The sequence below is a fragment of the Sceloporus undulatus genome, chromosome 2 (assembly GCF_019175285.1).
Source record: "Sceloporus undulatus isolate JIND9_A2432 ecotype Alabama chromosome 2, SceUnd_v1.1, whole genome shotgun sequence".
In the NCBI taxonomy this organism is placed as follows: Eukaryota; Metazoa; Chordata; class Lepidosauria; order Squamata; family Phrynosomatidae; genus Sceloporus; species Sceloporus undulatus.
Genome location: NC_056523.1, coordinates 202,434,039 through 202,456,190, shown reverse-complemented (window position 1 = coordinate 202,456,190; position 22,152 = coordinate 202,434,039). Strand labels below are relative to the sequence as shown.

The 22,152-nt window shown below is 40.0% G+C and overlaps 1 protein-coding gene across 5 annotated transcripts in view; it reads left to right on the top strand.

Annotated features, from left to right (window-relative positions):
* LINGO2 (leucine rich repeat and Ig domain containing 2) overlaps nt 1–21,441 on the top strand; it is a 774,940-nt gene extending 753,499 nt beyond the window's left edge. For 4 of the 5 annotated variants that reach the window (XM_042449989.1, XM_042449990.1, XM_042449991.1 and 1 more), the window contains one exon: nt 16,299–21,441. In XM_042449989.1, coding sequence (XP_042305923.1) covers nt 16,335–18,155 — 1,821 coding nt within the window. In that variant the 5' untranslated portion in view covers nt 16,299–16,334 and the 3' untranslated portion in view covers nt 18,156–21,441. Of the gene's footprint in view, nt 1–3,070; nt 3,149–16,298 lie in introns of those variants that run through there. The other variant, XM_042449992.1, reaches the window with a different exon arrangement.
* Nucleotides 21,442–22,152: the final 711 nt, after the last annotated feature.

Below are 22,152 nucleotides of genomic sequence, written 5' to 3'. Positions count from 1 at the left end.
AACACCATTAAAAATAAGTAGATACCACCTAAAAGAAAATAATAAAGGAATGTGCCTAAATGTTCTTGAAAACTTGATACTTCATCACATACCATGTTTCCTGTGCTAGGTTGTCTTCTTTGCTTGGAAGCAGCAAGAAAAATCATAATAATTAAGGCTAAGTGGGGACATGGCCGCAAGGGAAAATGTCAATTACCAAGTAATTATAATCATCCACACTCAATGTACTGAAATAAATAGTCATTGATTCCTGTGCTTACTCACCATGTTTGTCCATGGAAGGACATAAACATTCTGGTTTTGTGAAATTTATGATAAATTAGATTGTGTTTTTAGGTGAGAGCTTTGGAGAGAAAAAGCATGTACCTCATTTCAGAACTTGATCACCAGGAATCCAGGTAATGGAGCTAATTTTATGAAATTTCCACTTTGGGAAACGAAGCTATAAAATTTGCTCTTTAGAAGGCAACTAAAGCTGCCAATGCAACACTGGCAGTTTAGAACCAAACAGGTACCCAATAGTTGAAGCTGCTAAGCAAATGGGTTATCAAGGTATTAATCAATAGAGCAGAGGAAATTTCCTTTTTGGACTACACCTTCCAGAATCCTCAGCCAGCATGGCCACCATACTTGTGCAGGTGCTTTATCTCATGAAGTGTAATTTGGGCCATGCTCAATCATTTACACTTAGAATCATCTGGAGGACTTCACATATGATGGCTGGAGACACAGTTGCATTTCTATTATCGTGACTGATTTTTTATCAAGCCATCCCATTCATTGGACATCCTGTGGCAACATGCAAGGTTGAATGGTGTTACAAACTGTAATCTCCAAGGAACTGCGTGATAACATGATCAACCCAAAACAAGAGGAAAGCTTGGGAATCCCAACCAACTCCCAGCATTGTGCCAATGCTTTAATAACCTCTTCAGTTAAATGTTTTATCGGTTTATTTAAGTCAGGATTATTCTCACCATGAAAATCAAGTTTTCACAAATGATGGGGAATATGTAGCTCTGTATATATTGGGTGACAACTCCCATCACGCCTCATAACTGGCAATGCTGGCTAGAGCTAAGGCTTCAGCAAACTCCTGTATGCCCACACATTCCTCATCTCTGCATCAGTCTAACAAAAATAATGGGCCCTCCATTTCAACAGATTCAACCACCCATGGCTTGAAAACATTTTTTTAAAAAAAAACCTAAATTCTAGAAGGCAAACCTTGATTTTGTCATTTTATGCAAAGTATGACATTTTACTACACCATTGTATTTAATGGGACTTCAACGTCCACATCTTTTGGTATCTGGGTGTGTGTTTCTTGGAAACAGATCCCAGTGGGCACCAAGGGCCCACTGTAGTTACTTCTTCTTTTAGAAAAGCAAGCATCTATCTCTGTATGTTTAGTCTTCTTGTAGTTTTGTGTGGTGTTAGCAGGAAATATAGATACTTACATTCTGAACAATTGGAGTGGGGATGGGAATCATGCAACTCCCTCAGATGATTTTTGGATAGCAGTTGCCAGCAGCCTTAGCCAGCATAACCATTGCAAAAATCTTGCTTTTTTAAAACAATATTTAGCACATCAGTGCAGGGTCTGTGCTAAGCACATCAGTGATTGTGAGAAAGCAAACTGCATTAAGCATTGCAGTACTAAGCAGATTGAAAGCCACTGAATAGAAAAGGAATCTAAGGTGTTAATTATTTTCAGAAGAAACACATGCTTGTATATTTTCCTTTAAAAACTATCTTTCTCGATATAAAAACCTAAAGCAGTATGTCAGCCTTGCAATTAGTGAAAGGCCTGAACAACTGACCAAGCCAAACCCAGTGGACAAGCCAAAACTAACTCACAATATTTGATGTCTGGATCACAGCAGAAAATGCCCCCAATAAGCACAAACACAAGCCAAGGTCCCTAGTGTCTAGTTTTGTACATGAGGCAGAAAATCCCACAATGGCCAATTCTATATCCCTGGCAGTAATCATACACTAATAAATTAATGCTATTTAATTGGTTGCCTTTTTGTGACATCAAAAATCTGCTGCGTGGGGCATCAATCTCTAATCAAGCAATTTGCCAATTTAAGCAGACCCATTAAATCAATTGCTGAACAGTATGCTTACCTTTATGTAAATCCCATTGATTCAATGGGTATACTGTTGAATCAATGGATGAGTACTAGTTGTTGGAAATAGGCCTCAGGCAAGTGTAGCTGCATTAGTTGCACTTCCTCACTTGACACTAACCACATACAGTGGTCCCTCCACATTTGCTGGGGTTAGGGGTGAAGGACCCCCATGAATATGGAAAAAATGAAAATATTAAAAGCACTATTCTTTTTACCTGAGAGAACGCCTCCGTAGGAATCTCTAGGTCTTCCCGTGCAACTCTATGGTCAACCCCTGCCAGAAGTTGACCACAGAAACATGTTGGAGGACCTACAGATGCCTAGAGAAGTGTTTAGGAACTTCTAGGTTCTCTGGCACAACTCTATGATCAACTTCTGGAAGAGTTGAACTGGAAGACCTAGAGATTCCTAGAGAGACCATAGTAATCAAAACCGCAAAGAAACTGCAAAAGTCAATGCTGCAACTGCTATGATCTCCTGGAACTTCAGCAGATCTCCCTGTCTTGAATATGACATAAAGGAGGACCTATTGTTAGATTTCTGTGAAGCCACAATATAAGCCAAGTGAGGTTATATTAAGTTTAAGGGGACACAAGTGCTGCTTAGGCCCCTGTGTGATTTGTAGGTATGTTGAGGACAACCAAAGTGGCTTTTTTCTTCTTCAGTTTCCATCCATCAGTAATGAATTTCAGAACTACTTTGAGCCATTTAATTATTTCTGTGACCTGTTAAGGCATTTACAGATGTACAACACTGTATGGGTTCTCAATGCATGAGCCAAAAAACAAATCAGATGATGACAGTTTTTGCATGTTCCCTATCTTTTCCTTATGCAGTGTGGACATTGGCACCCAACAGGAGGTCAACAGCTTTCTTCTGTGACATATGCAGGAGACTCTACTTTGGCAGTTCAAAGGATGGGTGGCCCTTAATGAGCTTACGGTTTGACTTGACAAACAGAACTGCAACACAGACTTACTAACAGAATAGCTGCCAACATAATTATCCAGGTGGGAAAGTTTAAAAAAAAACTATAATAATATGCACTGCTGATAGGCCTGATAGCTGGGATCTGATCAGTCTGTTCTTCAGGCCCTTTGTGTTATTGTAACACTAGCCACCATGCTGCATAGCAAGCTGTTGTTTGACCAAAGGCAATATAGCAGCAGGATAACATCTTCTTTTAATGGGGAAAGATATGTAGGCAGTAGATGCTAGGTGAAAATGATGAAGCATGTGGACTCCCTTGCATTTCCTAAAGCTGCTGCCACACCACAGAATTAATGCAGTTTGACACCACTTTGCCATGGCTCCATCCTATGGAATCCTGAGATTTGTAGTTTGTTGTGGCACCACAGACAAGTAACCATCTCAAGAGAAGGCAAACATCTCACAAGACTACAAACCCCCAAATTCCATAGCAATGGGTCATGGCAGTTAAAGTGGTATCAAGCTGCATTAATTCTTCAGTGTAGATGCAACTTGAGCTGGTTTACCTTCCTCGAGTGAAGTCCCATCATGATAGCTGGAGTAAGAGTCAGTATCCATTCCAGTCAAGTTCTATGATGTGCAATGAGAAGAGGAACTATATTAACTTTTGCTTTGGAAATCAAAACATCTTGAGCTACAATCTGTGGAATTTGTGTTTCTTAAATTCTCTTCCTAAGGAGTGCTAGTTTCTGCAGGAAGTGCAACTAATGCAGCTACATATGACAGTTTCTCAAATATAGATATTTCTCCTGATAGAAGAGGAAAGGAAAAAGTAGGCTTGTGGCACCTTTAAGACTAACCAGCCTGTTTCAGAATAGGCCAAACTAATTAGTTACTACAAGACTACTTCTTCCTTCCCTTTGTTTTACTAGTGATGAGTTAGTGTTTTCTGTTTGGTTTTGTTATGGTAATTAAGGGTGTAACAGGGTTTCATTTAATACGTATTCTAAGGAGCAGAGCAACATGACAACTTTTAGTGTAATGAAGAAAGGCTCAGTGGGAGGAAGTAGCCACCATGGAGAAATGCAAGCTGCCTTAGTATTCATTGCTTCAAGAATTGCTGAACATGGTGCTACAGGAATGCTGCTTTGTGGTTCTTCTTATCTTGCTGTCGTCTTTCCTATTTTGTTCCCACCTTCCTCACCCTACCCTAAATGGATGAAGCCGCAGCACAGTTTTCTTTCTTGGTCTTGGCCTGAATATGTGAGTTGCACAAAATTGTCCACATGGGTGGCTGAGATAGTGACATCTTTGCTTTCTGATGGTCCATGGTACACATATGTTGTTTTATGCACAAAATTATTAAAAACATCAGAATGTGTGTATAAGGTATATATGAAACATCAATGAATTTCATGTTTAGACTTAGATTCCATCTCCATGATATCCTGGTCTAAAATCCAAAAAAACTCTGGCACGTTACAGACCACCGAAAAGCAGCGGCCTGCACCCGCCCCTTTCCCTGCCGGATCGGGGCCTCAGCGGTCAGAGCGCCGCTTTCTGGGCCGTGAGGAAGGGGCAAAAGGCCGCTTCCCCACGGCCTGGAAAGAGGTGTCCTTGGGGCTTCAAGCCCCAAGGACACCCCACGGCGGCGGGGAGGAGGAGAAAGGCGCCGCTTGGCCCCTTTCTCCTCTGCATCGCTGGGCACAGCCATCTAAAGGCTGCGCCCAGCGATGCAAACCTGGAAGGAGCTCCTTCCGGGGTCGCGGAAAGGGCGCACTAAGCGCCCTTGCGTGGCCCCACTACGTCACAACCGCACCGCCATTTTGTACGTGCTGAGCATGTACTAGGGTTGGGGGGGGGTGCAGAAGTGCTGCCACTTCCTAACCCTAGTACGTCTGTAATGGGCCTCTGTAATCCAAAACAGCATTTCATATAAGAAAGATTTGAACTGTACTGAATGTAACCTGGTTAATCTTATTATGGCTTAAATTCAATTGTTTGTCCCAAATAGGACAAATTTTCTAGCCTCAAATAGGGAGCATCCCATTTAATAAAGGATACCTGAAAACCCTATTTGGTCCACTGAATCAACTGGAACAATTGGAGTTATGCCTATATATCTAGTTTAACAGTATAAGCCAGAGAAGAGATTATATTGTTTTCATTACTACCATAGTACTACATCTATTTCTGGTCCTCTACAATAAATTCAGATTTACTACCTGTCCACACAGTGCCCACCCATCCCCAGATCTTCTGCAGTGCTTCTGTAGCTGATGCAAACGAGTCCATCAAAATGCAGATCCAAGTGGAAGGTGTTCCCTGAGGATAGTAAGGTCTTAAGCTTTGTTAAGGCATTGAATTTGCTGTTCAAACAAACCAGAATTCCTAAATCCCAGAAGGACCATGATCCCTACCGGAGAATACCTATAGCTTAGCTACACAAAGCTCTTACTTTGCATCTGTAGCAGGTTCCATTCCTTGCATTTCTAGTCAACCTGTCCTAATAAAGATAGCTCCTTATTAGAAACAGTATTTGAAAATACTTGAATCTCAGATAAAAGAGGCGGGGGCTTCCTGAGTGATATAAAACCACAACAATGAAAATCCAGTTCAGGGCTAATTCTCTGCCAAAAAAAAAAAAAGGGGGGGGGTGTTCTGCATAAAAATTAGCATTTTCTATACAAAAGTGTTGTTTTATTACAGAGAAAGCACATTTCCTGTATAGGAACTTTTCTGTGGTGGGAAACAACCCTCATATTTGGATTTTTCACAAAATAAATCCTGAACAGTGAATAGTCTTTGAAAACTGCACTTTTCGAGGACTTTTTTCCACTGGAGAGAAATATTTTTAAATTATACATTTAAAAATGAACAAAATTTATGAAGATTTATGTCCTATTTCCTTAGATATCACTTTTCTTATGTTATCTACAATTCAGTTGTGAATCTGAATGTAGCACTTTTTTCTTGGAATCCCTGCTTCCTTACGATATTCTTGCTGGATGTTCATAAGAAAAATTATTCTCCTAAGTGCTGAAATCCCTGCCTTAGCATTAGAAGTAATGTATTGCTTTTAATTTGCTTAAATTTCCTAGGCCCTAAACTAAAATTGCCCTCTGTGGTAGAAGCCAGTCTTTATTTTTAGCAGTTTTGCAAATCATAACATCTATAAACTTTCAAGTACTCTTTGCCTCCTAGCCTGTAACAGAGGTAAACCAACAGTGCATGCCTGTTAATGTGCATACATTTCCCTGCAGATCTATTAAGAGGGGAGAAACAAGCTTCTCTGGAAATAAGTAATTCAGCACTACAAGCATACACACAGATCTATGTTCACTAATTACATCATGTGGCAACACAGCAGTATTCAAAGTGCCACCCCTGGCCACATGGATCAATCCACCCCAGGGCCTATTTTCTTCACTACCCATTTTTCACAAACCCATCCCTTGCCAATTATGAAGATGGTAAATTTGCATTCCTGAAAGGCAGGTTCATCAAAATATCAGAGCAGCTGGGTTGAGGTAAAGGCGCTCTGATATGATGCTGCATTATAGACATTGCAAAGATGGTTTGTCTCCTTACGTTCTGTTTGCTTTGGTCAATATGTTTGTGAATCATTTCTCTCTTGACAATACAGCAAGGGAGGAAAAGTCTTCTAACTGGGGTTGAGATGGACTATTAGGAACATCTGGAGGAGTGAGACTGTGGGGATTCTGAGATCAGGAAATGTAATCCTCTCTCTTCCACACTAAATGATTGTATTGATTACATCTTCTTTTTTGAGTTATCGTTTTTGATAGTCCAAACCTGTTTAATTAAATTAATTTCACTTAAAATTCTTTTTTAAAACAATTTCTTATGACCTGGAGATGGTAGCAAGTGGTTCAATTTTTTTTCAGTCTCTCCTCTTCAAGTACTGATATTTAAGATATATAATTTATTCCATAAAAAACCATATAAGAATACAGTACTTGCCCATGCAAACTTGGAAACTATCGGGGTATAAACATTTAAGGCACTAAATTATGGTGTGTGATTCTGGTCTGTTAAGGCAGCTACATATGTTCATATAGTCCTGCATCTTCATCTGGTAATTTGGATTGAGGAATTCATAGCTCTCCGAGTGTTGTTGGGCTTCAACTCCCAAACAGAGCTTGGAAATGTTACTGTTTGGATTACTGCACCCAAAAAAACCCCAGTCAACATGGGCTGGGAAATACTGGCACCTGCCATTTTAAAAAATAATGCTTCTAAGCTCTGCACCCAACATCCCTCACCATCAGTTATGCTGAAAAGGAGTGATGGGAGTTGTAGGTCAACAATTTCTGAAGGGCCACACATTCTTCAACTGTGAAATAGGAGAATGCTGGGAATAGATTTAGTATGCATAACACATTTTTAATAATAATTATTATTATTTTTAATAAGGATTTCTGGATCTCAGAACTGGTCTCGAGTCTCCTGTTCTGAGGGCAAAAGAAAGGCCTCTCAGGGCAAGATCACTGCCTTGAAATCCCCGTGCTCTCCTTTATTAAATTTGCTATCTTTCTTTTGTTAACACCAATGACATAGTATGAGCATCTGTGGCTGATGCTTAATGCATCATATGTTTTATGACATCACCAGGGCCTATCCCATGTAGCATTACTAGCATCTGCTTCCTGTAACACCAGGGTTGTCCCTTGGCCTCAGGTTTTGGTTCTGACGTTTTAGGAATTGGGATGATACTAATCTGGCAACCCTGGTTTTCATATCCAGAAAAGTACTGATAATCTTTGGGTGAACTGGCCATAGTGCTACATCCAAACCATTTACATAATGTAGTCCAAATGGAGATTCAGAACTACCGTGTTTTCTTTATACAGGTTTTGCATTTCAAAGAAACCAAGAACATATACCAGAAGAGGTCTCAAGTGCTTCTGGGGAGATCAAACAAAACTGTTAAGTAATCATTTAAAAGCAGCTTTGTTCATTGTTCACCAGTGCACTAACCTCCATGTTCAGTCTTATATTCAAAGACCATATAAATTAAAAGATATCTGATTTTCTTTTATATTGGTGCATGGAAAAGGAGTATAGGTAGTACAATGGGAGAGTGAATAAAAATACTAAAGGATTCCTTTTCTTTTAGGAACAGATTTTCTGAAAGCATATCTTTCTCAGCCAAATGAAGAAGAGGTGTCAATTAATTTTTTGCAAAGATTCCAGTACAACTCTAAATGTAGTAGACGGTACTATAATGGAAAAAGCAACTGTTCAACTTACAAATGATATGGGTTGAGGGTCACACTACCAGCAGCCTCATAATTCAGATCAGGACTAAACATTGTGTTCCCCTCCCAAGCTTGGAAACAACTGGTTGTAAGAAAAAACTGTCTCTGTAACCAGTGGTCAGTGGTGGCTTTCATGTTAATGGGGCAGTGAATCAGCTCTAGGTTTTAGCGTGAAGTTTAAAGGAAGATAGATATTGAATACTTCCTTTAAAGGTCAGGCACATGAAGAAAGAATCCCATTGGCCTCTCTTTTGCTTTGCTCACATGAAGTGGTGGAAATCAAGATTACTGCTCACAAAGAGACTCTCCATGTGTAGAGAAGTCTTCCCTCTTCAGAGATGTCACTTTTGTGTGAGCAACTGAAGATGGAGAATGCAGGGCTAGAATTCTTCTCCTCCATGCATGTTAAAATAACCATGTAGGAAGGACCCTGCATAAGGATGTAATTCTTCACTAGGTGTCTTCTTGAAGGAACAAATGGTTAATTTTAACTATTTTCTTCCCACTGCAACAAAGTGTACAAAAACCAAACAGTTTTTGAAGGCTATTCACAATTGGACATATTCTGCACCAAATTCACATGTAGTTCTTTTGCGCAGAAGACAGCATATTCTGAGCAGTTTGGTTGTAGGCTGAACAAAGAGGTCCAGATTCCCAAATTCCTATGAACATCCAAAGATCAGAATCCCATTTGTATTGTGAGTAGAGTGGGAATGTTTAGCTATTCTCATTAGAGCTTATTTTTTCCCCCATAAGCATGGCTGAATGGGGCTTAGACTGTTTTTGTAACTGACTCCTAAGTAATACCTGAAGGAAAAAGCCTTCATGTACAGGACATCCTTTTGCTAATGTGAGGTTGTTGTTCTTGTTGTGTGCTTTCAACTCATTTCCAGTTCATGGCAGCCCAACAGCAAACCTATCACATGTTTTGTTGTTGCTGTTGTTGTTTTTGGCAAGATTTGTTTGGAGGTGTTTTGTCTTTGCCTTCTTCTGAGGCTGAGAGAGTATGACTTTCCCAAGGTGACCAGGTGGGATTGCACAGCCGAACAGAGATTCAAACCCTGGTGTCCAAAGTCATAGTCCAATGCTCAAACACATTGTAAGGTTGCATATTTAAAATAAAACCTTTGTCTTCTTTTCCACTCTTTCCATGAGCCTTGCCTAGAGTGTGCATGCATGCATATGTATAAGATTCCCAGCTTCCATAGATGGAGTGGGAAAATATCTATAGAGTCAGAGGTGGAGAAAGGTGCATGTTAAACTCCTCAGTGATGTAAGTCGTTTATCATGGGGTTAGTGGGTGGCGGCAGGTGATACAATTCAGGGATACCCTGTACTACTCATGTGATGGAGACACGGCTGAGCCCATTACACTATTTTATCTCCTTCATTGTGCAGCTGTATCTAAGGCTGGTGCAAATAAGGAGGATCTGTTTGCAAGCCTAAGATAACTGAAAATCAGTTTAGTCACTCATTCCTCTTTCCATGAGCTTGTGTCAAAATACAGATCAAAATAAATATCATGATGACAGTTCTGTACTGATTGATAGTGTACTTTAACCACCCTTGTCTACAACTCCTATGTCCTCTGCTTAGAGATCATCTTCAGAGGCCTTACATACAAGCCCATCATTTAGGATAGTACAGAAAGCCTTCTTAGTATTGGTCTTTACCCTCCAAGATTCTCTCCCATGAGAGATACATCTGAATCTGCATGTAGTGACTTATAAAGGGGCTTGGAAAACATTTGTTCTCTTGGGCTTTTAACTGGAAGGGTTAGATGGTATTTACTGATCTTGGAAATATGAAATTTGTTGCTTTTATAATTTGACATTGATTTTTATTGTTTTATATTGTTAGCAGCCTTGAAAGGACCTCAGTTGGCTGCCTTGAGAACATTGCCATACAGCAGGGGTGGGGTGACCCCTCCTGATGTTGGAATGCAGCTCTCATCAGCACTAACCAGCACAGCCATTGAGAAAGGATGAGAGATGAAGAAAGTTGCAGCCCAGCAGTGTCTAAAGGACTGTCTGTTCCTCTTCCTTAGGCAACAGTAAAGAACTTTTTGACTGACATCCTTGATTATCAAATTTTCAGGACTCAGGGTGGGTTTTAGTGTTGTTACTGAATAGCATGGATATCTGCAGTCAAGCTTTTCACATTTCAACAGCTACAATGAACACTGTGGGGGGTGGGGCAGGGTGCTTGTCTTCCTCTGAGCCTGTTTACTTCTAGCTTTGCCTATTAGATGGATAAGATAGGAAATGAATTCCCTGCACAGCAGAAGAATCAGCAGTGCTGTTCTCCCAGGCTTCATTCCAAAAGTAATGATCAGAGTGGCTGAAAGCTTCTTTGATCAGAATTCACAGGAAAAGCCCAAATCACAGGGCTTGATGGGTTTTCAGTTGTAACTTAATTCCTAATGAAGTGAAGTTTAGCTTGGTGAGTTTGTCACAGCTGGACATCCCAAGCAATTCTTTTACTTGCAAGACTTCTGCTGAAAGGAAGGAGGAGGCCCTAAATGAATCTCAGCAGCCTGTCCATCCCAGACAGTGCTGCAATCTCCTCTTGGGGTCGCAGAAAGTTGAGAGGCTTCATTCATGTTTCCAGGCTAGAACAGAGTGCAGGCACATAACCTGCCACAAGCAATCAGTCTCTGCTGGAGAGAAGACCCAGAGCAAAATTGAAAGGCTGTGCAGGTCAAGGTTGACATGTGTTCTCAAAGTTATGAGAGGTCGGTATGTGTGTGTGATGTGTTTCCACCCTTCTTATGCACTGTATATTTAGCCCTGGCAGGTGCTGTCCATTCTTTTCATTTCAGAAGAAGTTGGACATCCTATATTTTATAGTGTTTATATGTGTATGTCAAAGAGAAATAGAAAGGGCGCCACTGTGTTAATGCAGTAAGCGTACAAGACATTCCAAGGAGCTAGGAAATAGTCTTCTCTGTGAAGTGACCAGTAAAAGTTCCATCCAGAAACTTCCAGCGCATTTCAGATACTGCCAACTGTTTTCTGGAAACCTCTAAATGGTTACTAGGGAAATAATATTATTCACTCCATATCGCTCCCTCAATCCCTTCCTCACTCACCCTTATAAATGCTTAAAAGAAGGAGTTGTACCACCTGTCATTGCATCCATTCCACTTCTGGACTTGTCAGACATACTGATATTGGCTTTGATTCTCTGTTCCTTGTTCATAGGCAAACAGTATATCTAGGTTTTGACATAGCTATGTAGAGTGTTGAACTGTGTAGTCATTTGTCTATGCTGATCTGTTACTTTTAAAAGGACACTGTCCTAGCCCCCCCCCCCAGTTAAACTGTTAATTCAGTCAAATTCCCCAACAGTTTGGCACAGTTGGCAGAACAAGTGGAACTCCAGCATTGGGGCTGGCTGACTTTGAGAAAGGCCCCCATAATAAGCATGAGATCCTAATTAAAAATCTCAAAATGGTGTCTCACCCCACTCCCATCCCCACAGTAATCTCTTCCTATTATTTTATAGGTAATAGTAGACTGACCTCAGATCTGTCTTGTTTGGCTGGTGTCAGAGCCATCATCTGCCACTGTTGTAAAGTGTGGTGAACCAACAGGAGCCTCGGCTTTTTGGAAAGCTGTGTCATTAAAAAAAACCTACACACACTTAGTGTGATTGCTTTGCCTTTTTTGTTAACATGATTGCTTATGGTGGATGAGGTGTGTATTTTTTTTTTTTACCTCAAACAGCCTCATTAGTTTGTAGCTCATTAGTTTGTAGTCAATTGGAAGATTATTTATTCAATATACAAAATAAGCATTCCAGTCCAGAGTTAATAGCAAATGTAAAAGTCTTCATTGCTTGAGAATTTAAGGGTAAACAACTTGAGGCTATCCAGATATTATCTGAATGCATCTGGGGGGGGGGGGAAGCAAATCTCAAAGTGCTTTTAGTATTTTATTGTACATGACTCAGTCCAATATACAACATTTCTTCCTTAGGAATCTTTAAAACAAGGAACAGATAAGAGCTGGTAAATATGTCGTTGACAGTTTTAAAATAAACATTTAAAATACTTGAAAGGTCTTACCAAGCCATTTCTTTGCTGCATAAAAAACTGTGTAGTTTTACCAGCTTGGTTATATAAGAACATTTACTTATGGTACAATCTACTGCAAGCTTTCTTTGCATGTGAATATTGTGCAGACTACTGAGATTTTCCCCACACTGTGTCATATTTTTTGCGTTCATCTCCTTCTTTTCAGCAAAATAAGTATCCCTTCTGTTTCAGACCAAGTGTATGAAATTATCTGTAGAACCAACTGGGGAAAAAAGCTCAAACTAAAATTCACTCTCTTTGGTGCTTCACCAGATCTGTGTACAAATACATTGGCTTGAATATAATGGTCAAGGTGAGGTTTTTTTTCCAGTGGATGAAAAACAAATATTTGGCTTAAAGAAATAAGGTACCAGGCCTTTGGGGGAGTCAGTGGGGGTCACAAGGGTCACATTGGACCCCCCCCAAAAAAAGGGCAGCAAAATTCTTATCCTTGATATGGCTGCTAGACCTCTGATAATATTTTCCTCACACACACACATACCTCCCCAAAAAACTATTTTAAAGCAGAGATTGGGCTCCATAAATGCATCTCTTGAAAATGGATCTTGAGTTTATACGCTTTGTTTTCTTGTAGCGGATTTAATTCAAAACAAAGAAACAGTTGAGATAATGATATACAGCTGTTCTTTTCCAGGAATTAACAACATGTCCTTGCATCTGCAGCTAGCTCACAGCTATAAAAAGAGACTAGTATTCTTTGCTGCTTCAGTTGGGATAATAGAGGAAGGAACGACAAAGGAATTGTCACAAATTTGTGGGAAGAATCATAAGGTCATTGTTTTGGGAATGCACACGAAAACTGTGTTATTAGAATTCTGGTGCCATATCTAATATTTTCTACAAAAATCCAAGTAAGGTAGGTTTCAGTTTGGTTTCAAATAGGAAAACAAGCCTGGTCTGAAATAGAAAAGGTACTTGTTTTGGAAAGATAAAGGGGAAGCTGTAATTACTTCATGTTGTGGGAAAACGTCAATGTTTACATGTAAAGAATGCCTAGTGTGGTTTCTGTGGAAAGGAAGATGAACAAAGCTGCTAAAACTACTAAACTTCAGTGAAGCGGAATGTCTTATAAAGAAATGGTTTAGTGATATCTTTCAGGTATTCTTTTAAAAAAATGAATCAGTTATCTGTTTATGCAGTGTGGTTGTTTGTTTGTATGTTTTAAAGACCCCCTGAGGAATGATTTATATATTCCAAAGTACATTGCCCACAATAAAAAGCTGACAACACTTAGAGATTTGTTGATCATTGTGGGCAGGGTTTGCTTATCTGAGTCTTTCTTTCCCTTTCCTTATTTTCTTCCTTTCTTTTCTTTGGTGCCATAGCTAATGGTGAAAGATGATAGAGGTTGCACTCTAGGGATAACTGGGAGACCGAAAAGTATAAAATCTACTTTAGATGCGTTGATATGCAAGGGTGGTTTTTCTGTTGTTTCGTTTTGTTTTTGTAGGAGTCAGCATGGTATAGTGGTTTGAATGTTGGACTGTGACTCTAGAGGACAGGGTTCAAATCCTCGCTTGGCCATGGGAAATGACTGGTTGACCTTGGGCAAGCCACACACTCTCACCATCGGATGGGTTCATCTTAAGTTGGAAACAATTTGAAGGCACACAGCATCAGCATCTCTCTCTTTTTTTCTAGCATGGGTCTTCCTCATATGGAACTTTTAAACTACTGTAAAGCACACAAATCTTGTTCACAGTTTATTCAATTAATAAATAAGATATATTCAAGTATTTTTAATGTGAACTGTAAGGATGGTTTGGGTGGGCCAGTTTACACCTTTAGATCCCACAAGGGTGAGCACAGTGGATTTTGTGGTCACTGCTTTTGCACCTGCTTTGGAAGAAGGGGATATTCACTTTGATACAAGAGAAATGTCAAAAAGTGACCATTGACCTCTGTTAGTTCTATTTTCATTTAATAGTAAAATGCATGATTTTTGCCTCCTGAAGAAAGCCATCAAATTGAGTTGGTACAACAGATAGGTGAATTAACTGTCCAATAAACCATGGGATTTCATTTTAAATCTCCAGTCTTTATGGGAAGATGTGATTTTGAGTGGAAGCTCCACAGTCCCAAAGACAGACTGGATGGGCTGAGTTTATATCAAGGTGTTAAGAGTTCAGAAGGAGATCCTCCAGTAAAATGGTTTAATAAAAGAAAAAAAAACTTCAAAAGTAGTTTGAGCTTGTTTGGAGCTGGGGCTAACAAGAATTTCTGCCCCTATGGTATATCATAATACTGAAAAGAAAGATTTTTAAAAGAAATTTGGTCAGAGTTAGTGCAAATATTGGAGATTCGCTGTGCCATAGTTTTGGAGAAAATCCAGCTAACCATGGGTCACTTGATATTATTACAGGAAGTCTGTGCTAGGCAACTGAATGCCATTAGCATGTGTTGGAAGAAAAAGGCCATGTTCTGAGCATTAACTGTCCTTGTGGCTTAAAGCTGGGTGACAGACCTCACCAATATTAAGATGCATTGTCTTTTGCACAATTTACTCAGGAAATGGTGTGTAGAGAGGCATGTAAGGCATGTCTGTCCATGAAACTGTAATTGGTTTGCTTTGTGGGCCAAGGAGGGATCCAACTACAAAGACTGTACGTTTTCTTGTACAGCATATTCAGAGTTAAACCTCTTCTTCTTCTTCTTCTTCTTCTTCTTCTTCTTCTTCTTCTTCCTCTTCCTCTTCCTCTTCCTCCTCTTCACCTTCAAGAAGTTTCCAACTTATGATAACCCTAAGGCAAACCAATCTTGGCAAGTTTACTTGGCAAGTTATGTCCAGAGGGTAGTTGCTATTGCCTTACTCTGATCTCATTGTCCAGAGATTGGCCCTAGTTGGGGATAGAGGGGAGCCTAGAATTCTCATTGGGTTAAAGAAAGACAAGAAGTCTGGATTAAACCTGACCGCTGACTCTCTAACAGTGCTGATCCTCAGTGCTTTTGGTGGTGGTGGTGGTGGTGGTTTTAACTTGGTGAGTCCAAGTTAGGTATGAATGAAATGCCTTCTTATTGACTGTATTATTTATTGCTTTACATTTATTGTTTTACATTTCATCATTTCTAAGCCTCCTTGAGTTCTGGATGATAAAATGGCAGCATAAAAACCAGTTATGTACACCATATTGCAGGAGAGAATAAGCTATGAATCAAGAAGTGTGCATTTCGTGTCGCCTCTGTTGTAACTTGTCAACCAATTTAAGCAAGTCATTTATTCCCAGTATTTGCTCCCTATCTGTAATATGGTGATAACAGCAATCTGATCTACCTTACGGGGCTGTTGTGAAAATTAAAGCATAATACGTACATGCTTGATATGATTTAATCCTAAAATATTTTGAAATAGTATTGATATGAGTTCTGACCTACTAGAAGTGTATGCAATGAAGGTCTACAAATCATCTTTTTAAAAAAAATTGCTGCTAAACTACTGACCAACCAATATATGCTGCCTATGACTAGATTTTTACCTTAAAATGTTTTAAAATAATGTTGGCAGTAACTCTGACCTATTAAAACTATGCATGAATAAAGTCTACAAGTTATCTTAATAACGGAATTGCCGCTGCTAAACGTCTGGCCAACACATTCACTTTATATATATAGTATATTGCAGAGCATATGGAAGAACTTGGGTGAACTAGTGATTAAGTGCATGCCTGAAATTTGTGTGTGTGTGTGTGTGTGAGAGAGAGAGAGAGAGAGAGAGAGAGAGAGAGAGAGAGAGAGATTGACAGGCTTTGTTCCAGATGTTCTAAATGAAAATGAATGAAGTTTAACCTGTGAGTGAGACTCTTATTAAGCTAATTCTTCTCTTTTCTTTCCTCTTCCCCTCTCTCTTGGCAGGCCTGTGACAGAGAATTAGACAACATCAGTGGAGTCATGCTTCACACAGCCATATCATGCTGGCAGCCATTTCTAGGTCTGGCTGTGCTGCTAATTTTCATGGGCTCCACCATAGGCTGCCCAGCCCGCTGTGAATGCTCAGCACAGAACAAGTCTGTCAGCTGTCATCGGAGACGCCTGATTGCCATCCCCGAGGGCATCCCCATTGAGACTAAAATCCTGGATCTTAGCAAGAACAGGCTGAAAAGTGTCAACCCGGAGGAGTTCACAGCTTTCCCGCTGCTCGAGGAGATAGATCTGAGTGACAATATTGTTGCCAATGTTGAGCCTGGAGCCTTTAATAATCTGTTTAATTTACGCTCCTTGAGACTGAAAGGGAACCGTCTGAAGCTGGTCCCTTTGGGGGTTTTCACCGGGTTGTCAAATCTCACAAAGCTAGATATCAGTGAGAACAAGATTGTCATTCTGCTGGACTACATGTTCCAGGATCTGCACAACCTCAAGTCTCTTGAGGTTGGGGATAATGATCTGGTTTACATCTCTCACAGGGCCTTCAGTGGACTGCTTAGCCTGGAGCAGCTCAGCCTAGAAAAATGCAACCTCACAGCTGTACCAACAGAAGCCCTTTCCCACCTTCACAACCTCATCAGCCTACATCTGAGACATCTCAACATTAACCATTTGCCTCCATATGCCTTTAAGAAATTGTTCCACCTAAAAAATCTAGAAATAGACTACTGGCCTATGCTGGATTTGATTCCTGCCAATGGCCTGTATGGCTTGAACCTCACATATCTCTCCATCACCAATACTAACCTGTCCACCATACCTTATGCTGCTCTCAAGCACCTGGTTTACCTGACCCACCTGAATCTCTCCTATAACCCCATCAGCACCATTGAATCAGGCATGCTCTCAGATGTGTTGCGCCTGCGGGAGCTTCATATTGTTGGGGCTCAGTTGCGTACTATCGAACCCCATGCTTTCCAAGGACTGCGGTTCCTTCGTGTGCTTAATGTGTCTCAAAACCTGTTGGAAACTATTGAAGAGAATGTGTTCCATTCCACCAAAGCCCTGGAGGTCCTCTCCATAAGCAACAACCCTCTCTCTTGTGACTGTCGCTTGCTTTGGATATTACAAAGGCAGCCCACACTGCAGTTTGGTGGCCAGCAACCTATGTGTGCTGGCCCAGATAGTGTCAAAGAGAGGCCCTTCAAAGACTTCCACAGCACTGCCCTTTCTTTCTATTTCACTTGCAAGAAGCCCAGGATACGTGAGAAGAAGCTGCAATACTTGGTGGTAGAAGAAGGGCAGACAGTACAACTCCTGTGCAGTGCTGATGGTGACCCTCAGCCAACCATTGCCTGGCTGACCCCACGACGGAGGCTGGTCACCACAAAATCTAACGGAAGAGCTACTGTGCTGGGAGATGGCACATTGGAGATCCGGTTTGCTCAAGACCAAGACAGTGGGCTCTATGTTTGTGTTGCCAGCAATGCTGCTGGGAACGACACCACATCAGCCACCCTCACTGTCAAAGGGTTTGCCTCAGATCGTTTCCTTTATGCTAACAGGACTCCTATGTACATGACGGATTCCAATGACACCAGTTCCAATGGGACCAATGTCAATACATTTTCCTTGGACCTGAAGACAATACTGGTGTCAACAGCCATGGGCTGTTTTACATTCCTTGGGGTGGTTTTATTTTGTTTCTTACTACTTTTTGTGTGGAGCCGAGGGAAAGGCAAGCATAAAGCCAGCATTGACCTAGAGTATGTCCCCCGTAAAAACAATGGCGCAGTAGTGGAAGGGGAGGTCCCTGGACCACGCAGGTTCAATATGAAAATGATTTGATGGTTGTGCTGCTAGCATTTATTTATTTATTTATTTATTTCCTCTCCTGTGGCATTCTAACCGGTTGAAGATGCTTGGCATGTAGGAATTGCCAGGCTGAAGGCAGCTTCACTTGGGCTGTCACGATGTCAAAGTGGTACACAGAAACCAGAAAGACTATCTGAGGTTGTACATTGAAGCCTCTGTTTTGAGGCTGTGTGTGTGTTAGGGCTTTTTGCAGAGTTGGCATACAGTACTAATTGTTTGCATTGCAAATTTTTTGGCATTCTGGGGATCTCAGTAACAAACCGTCGGCTCATGCTCACAGACAATTGTTCAAAACATTTTCTACCACTACAAAAAAAAAAAAGGAAAAAAACCCTACAGTGTAGGATTTCATACTAAAAGCAAGAGAGAGAGACATTTGTCTACAACATACTCTGCAATGAAATTTGTATCTATAGTTCTCATTTGCTAAAGCCTCGCATCATACATAACCTTCTAGTTGGTTCAACATCACAAAGTTAATGTGTTACTGTTTTTTTAAAAATATATATATACATATTTACTGTGTACATTTTAAAGCAATACAAATGAGCAGTTTTGTTCCTTCTGTAGTAACTGGCCCAAGTGTGATGTAACTCTTCCCATAAGTACAGCCAAATTCCAAATCAGACCTCTGTAGCCACCAATGAGTGATGCTGTCTGGTAGCTAATCTAAAGTCGAGAGAGAAACTGTTTAGGCAGGCCGAATTTGCAGTGTCCTGTTGTACTTCTCTTCATGTAAAGAAAAGGCATGTGCCTAATTTTGATATAGAATGGAATATTTTTTTTAAATATCTGAGATCATGATGGACCAGATTACTGTAAAAGAGTATGATGTCCAACTTCCTAGTCATTGTTCGCATGACAACTGGTAAATCACACTTGGATGACAGTCTCTTGTCCTCTTTGCTCCACCCCTCTGTTTTAATTTCTAGTCATTGTTAAAATGTTAATGTGTACTAGGAGGAAGAACCAGGGAAATATGTTCTGCCATATGCCTAGGGAAAGGCTATCAGCTTTTTATTTATAGAAGCAAATGAAAACATACAGAAGCTTGGCTGACAGTAGACTCCTCCCTGATGCCAATAACCCAGAGTTAGCCATGCATAATAGGAGGAGATGCCACTCAACAAGACCTTCCACACTTGATAGCTTCCAAAAGGCCAAAGTACTGCCAAACTACAAGCCATTATCAGTTTGGTATTTACAGGCAATGCAGGCTGGTCCACATAATCCTTTGTTGCAGGTTTTTCCTCGTAAAAATGATCCCTGGCAACATGATCCTACAGAGCAAAAAAAAAAGCCTAGAGATGCCATTACAAATTTCAGTAATGTGAGAGAGCAAAAATGTTTTAGGAGGAAAGTACAACTTCTGCAAAAGTCTGAAAGACTGACTGACCAGTTCAGCCAGCATGTTGAGAGAGTATTTCTTGTGGTGGTTTTGGTTATACCTCCAAAAAAAAATCTGTATCACAGTTGTATAACCAAGGACAAAAATAGCACTTTTTGAGAGCAGGAAGTTATATTACGTATCTAGTTTACACCCCCCCCCTTTCATTGTTTCTGAGTAGTAGTAGAAATCCATTAATGTGTAGATGTTCTTGAGAAATCATCATGCTTGGTCTAAAAATGGATTCATGGAAGATGACTGCCAAAGTCATCTTGGAATTGCAACGCCTGGCAGGGTGGGAGTTGTACTATGCAAACTGGATATGCTGTGTACTGGGAAAGGGTGTTTTGATCACAGGGCCTCTAAAGAACTGCAGACACTTTGGAAACCAGTGTGAAGCATGTGCTACAGTTTCATGGTATATTCTCTTTGTAATCACAGACCTGAGGTGATTCGTGTAAAGAATATAGTGGAGTGAGAAGGGAATCACTGTGTGAGATGGCTCATAGAAAGATAAAACTTAAAATCTTTAAACATTCCTTTGGTTACTGTTATAATTTCGTATTTACTTTCTTGACATTTTAGTACTTATATTACCTTGCCTTTTCCAAGCATGAACATGGATACTTCCTGAGGGCAGAATGGCTAGGAATAATATGATTAGCAAAACTGCATGTTTTGACATTTATTTATGTTGTGTGTTTTTTCTCTCAAGATCATGCAAAAAAAAAGGGGGGGTTGTATCACAATGCCAGTGAGGCATAATGCTGGTATGAAGAAACAGACCCATTAGCCTGAATCCTGTTGTTTGTCCCAACTTGAGTAGACCCACTGGAACAATGAGATTTAGCTGTGTGTTGACAAACGCAATTCTGGATTTATAAGGTAATGTGAAAAAACTTGTTTCAATTGCGTTATTCAGGTCATTCTAGTTGTGCTCATGTAGTTGCATGATTTCAGCGCAATATCACCTCAGTGCTGTAATCTCCTCACTGTTTAACAATTGATACCGTGGATTTACTCTAGATAAGGCTAACCAATAGGATTCAGGCCAATATGATCTGATGGTGGTTGGCTATCCCAACATTGTAGCTGACGAGGCCCTATATGTTTGTTTCTTCAGATCTTAACTGATATTCATAGGGTCATTTTTAAATGATCCTCAGGAACTATAAAGATCAATAATCATTGAGTGAGCAACTCCTTTTCTTTGTATGTGTGTGCATATAGAGTTTGGAACATTAGCTTTAAAATAATAATCCATTTTGTTAATTCTTTGTGGTCTCCAGAAATTAAGTTGTTATTGTTGCCATTAGTAATAATGATCTTTATTTTGTTCTATTGATCATGATGTTTATTATTATTTTAAATAAAACACACAGGTGATCTGAAAAACAGAACTCCTATTCCATGCAAACTTTTTAGGGCTACAAACCAGAATGGATTTCACTCCAAATGTTAAATGGCACCTTATCTCTGGTCTCTAACCACTGATTGGAAAGAGGAGCAGAAGAAGTAATGAGTCCAAGCTTACCATTCTCTATGCCTAAAGCTGAACAAGTGCGGCCCTCCAAGGGAGAATAGCTAACCTCCAATAGGAAAGGAAGAAGAAGAAAAATGGGCCTCCTTAAGTTGAAAGCAAACTGTGAAGTAATTTGTTTGAAAAATCCCATTAATTAGTGCAAGACATTATGCTTAACACATCATTTCCATGCTTCATGCTAATGTGATGTCTAATCAATAACATTTTTTCAGAGACTTGTATGAGTTTTAAAACATTTCTGTCAAATACATGTATCAAGATTCTACAATTGACCTTTCATTTAATATAAAGAACAGTCATGTTGCTTATGGTTGAGATACCAAAGCAGTTTTAAGGGTTATAAATGTATTTTTCATTGAATTCCCTAGGGTTTACCCCCTTGAATCCACAAGATTTAGAATGCAATAACGTCAAAATATAGGTTGTGCTCTGTTAACTACAGTTTTGTTTCCAAATGAATATAGGGGCATTTAGGTATTTATTTATTTTTTGTATCAATAGAAGATAAATCTAATGGTCTTTGTTTTGCTTTCAGATCAATCATATCTCATTTCATATCAGCATAATGTTGCATTGGTTATGTGGTTGTATTTGGATAGCTATTGTTACATCCTAAATGTATTCATGATTGTGCAGAATGTTTCACAGGTTCTTCTGTTGTGGTCCTTGCCGTGCACCTGTAGTTTCATGCCACACCAGTCTGGCAAAATTTGTACAAGTTCAGAGGAGTAGTAACTTTAATATAGGAAATAATTACCCCATTGCCCTTCTCACATGGGTGCATTGCCTTTGAAATGCAAGAGCAGTATGGGTGGGGAATGAGGGGGTACTATAACTAGGCTGCTGTGTAAAGCAAGAATTGGCTGTTTCTTTGTAATTTCTTCCTACGTTGTACTGAGGTAACACTGAGCATGGAACCAGTAATATATTCATAACTGGTCATCGAGGAGGGAGGGAAGGAGATCAGATAGGAAAGGAAGGGAGATCAGGGAAGAAATCAGCTGGTGTCACCAAAATTGTTTATGTATCCAAAAGCTCTG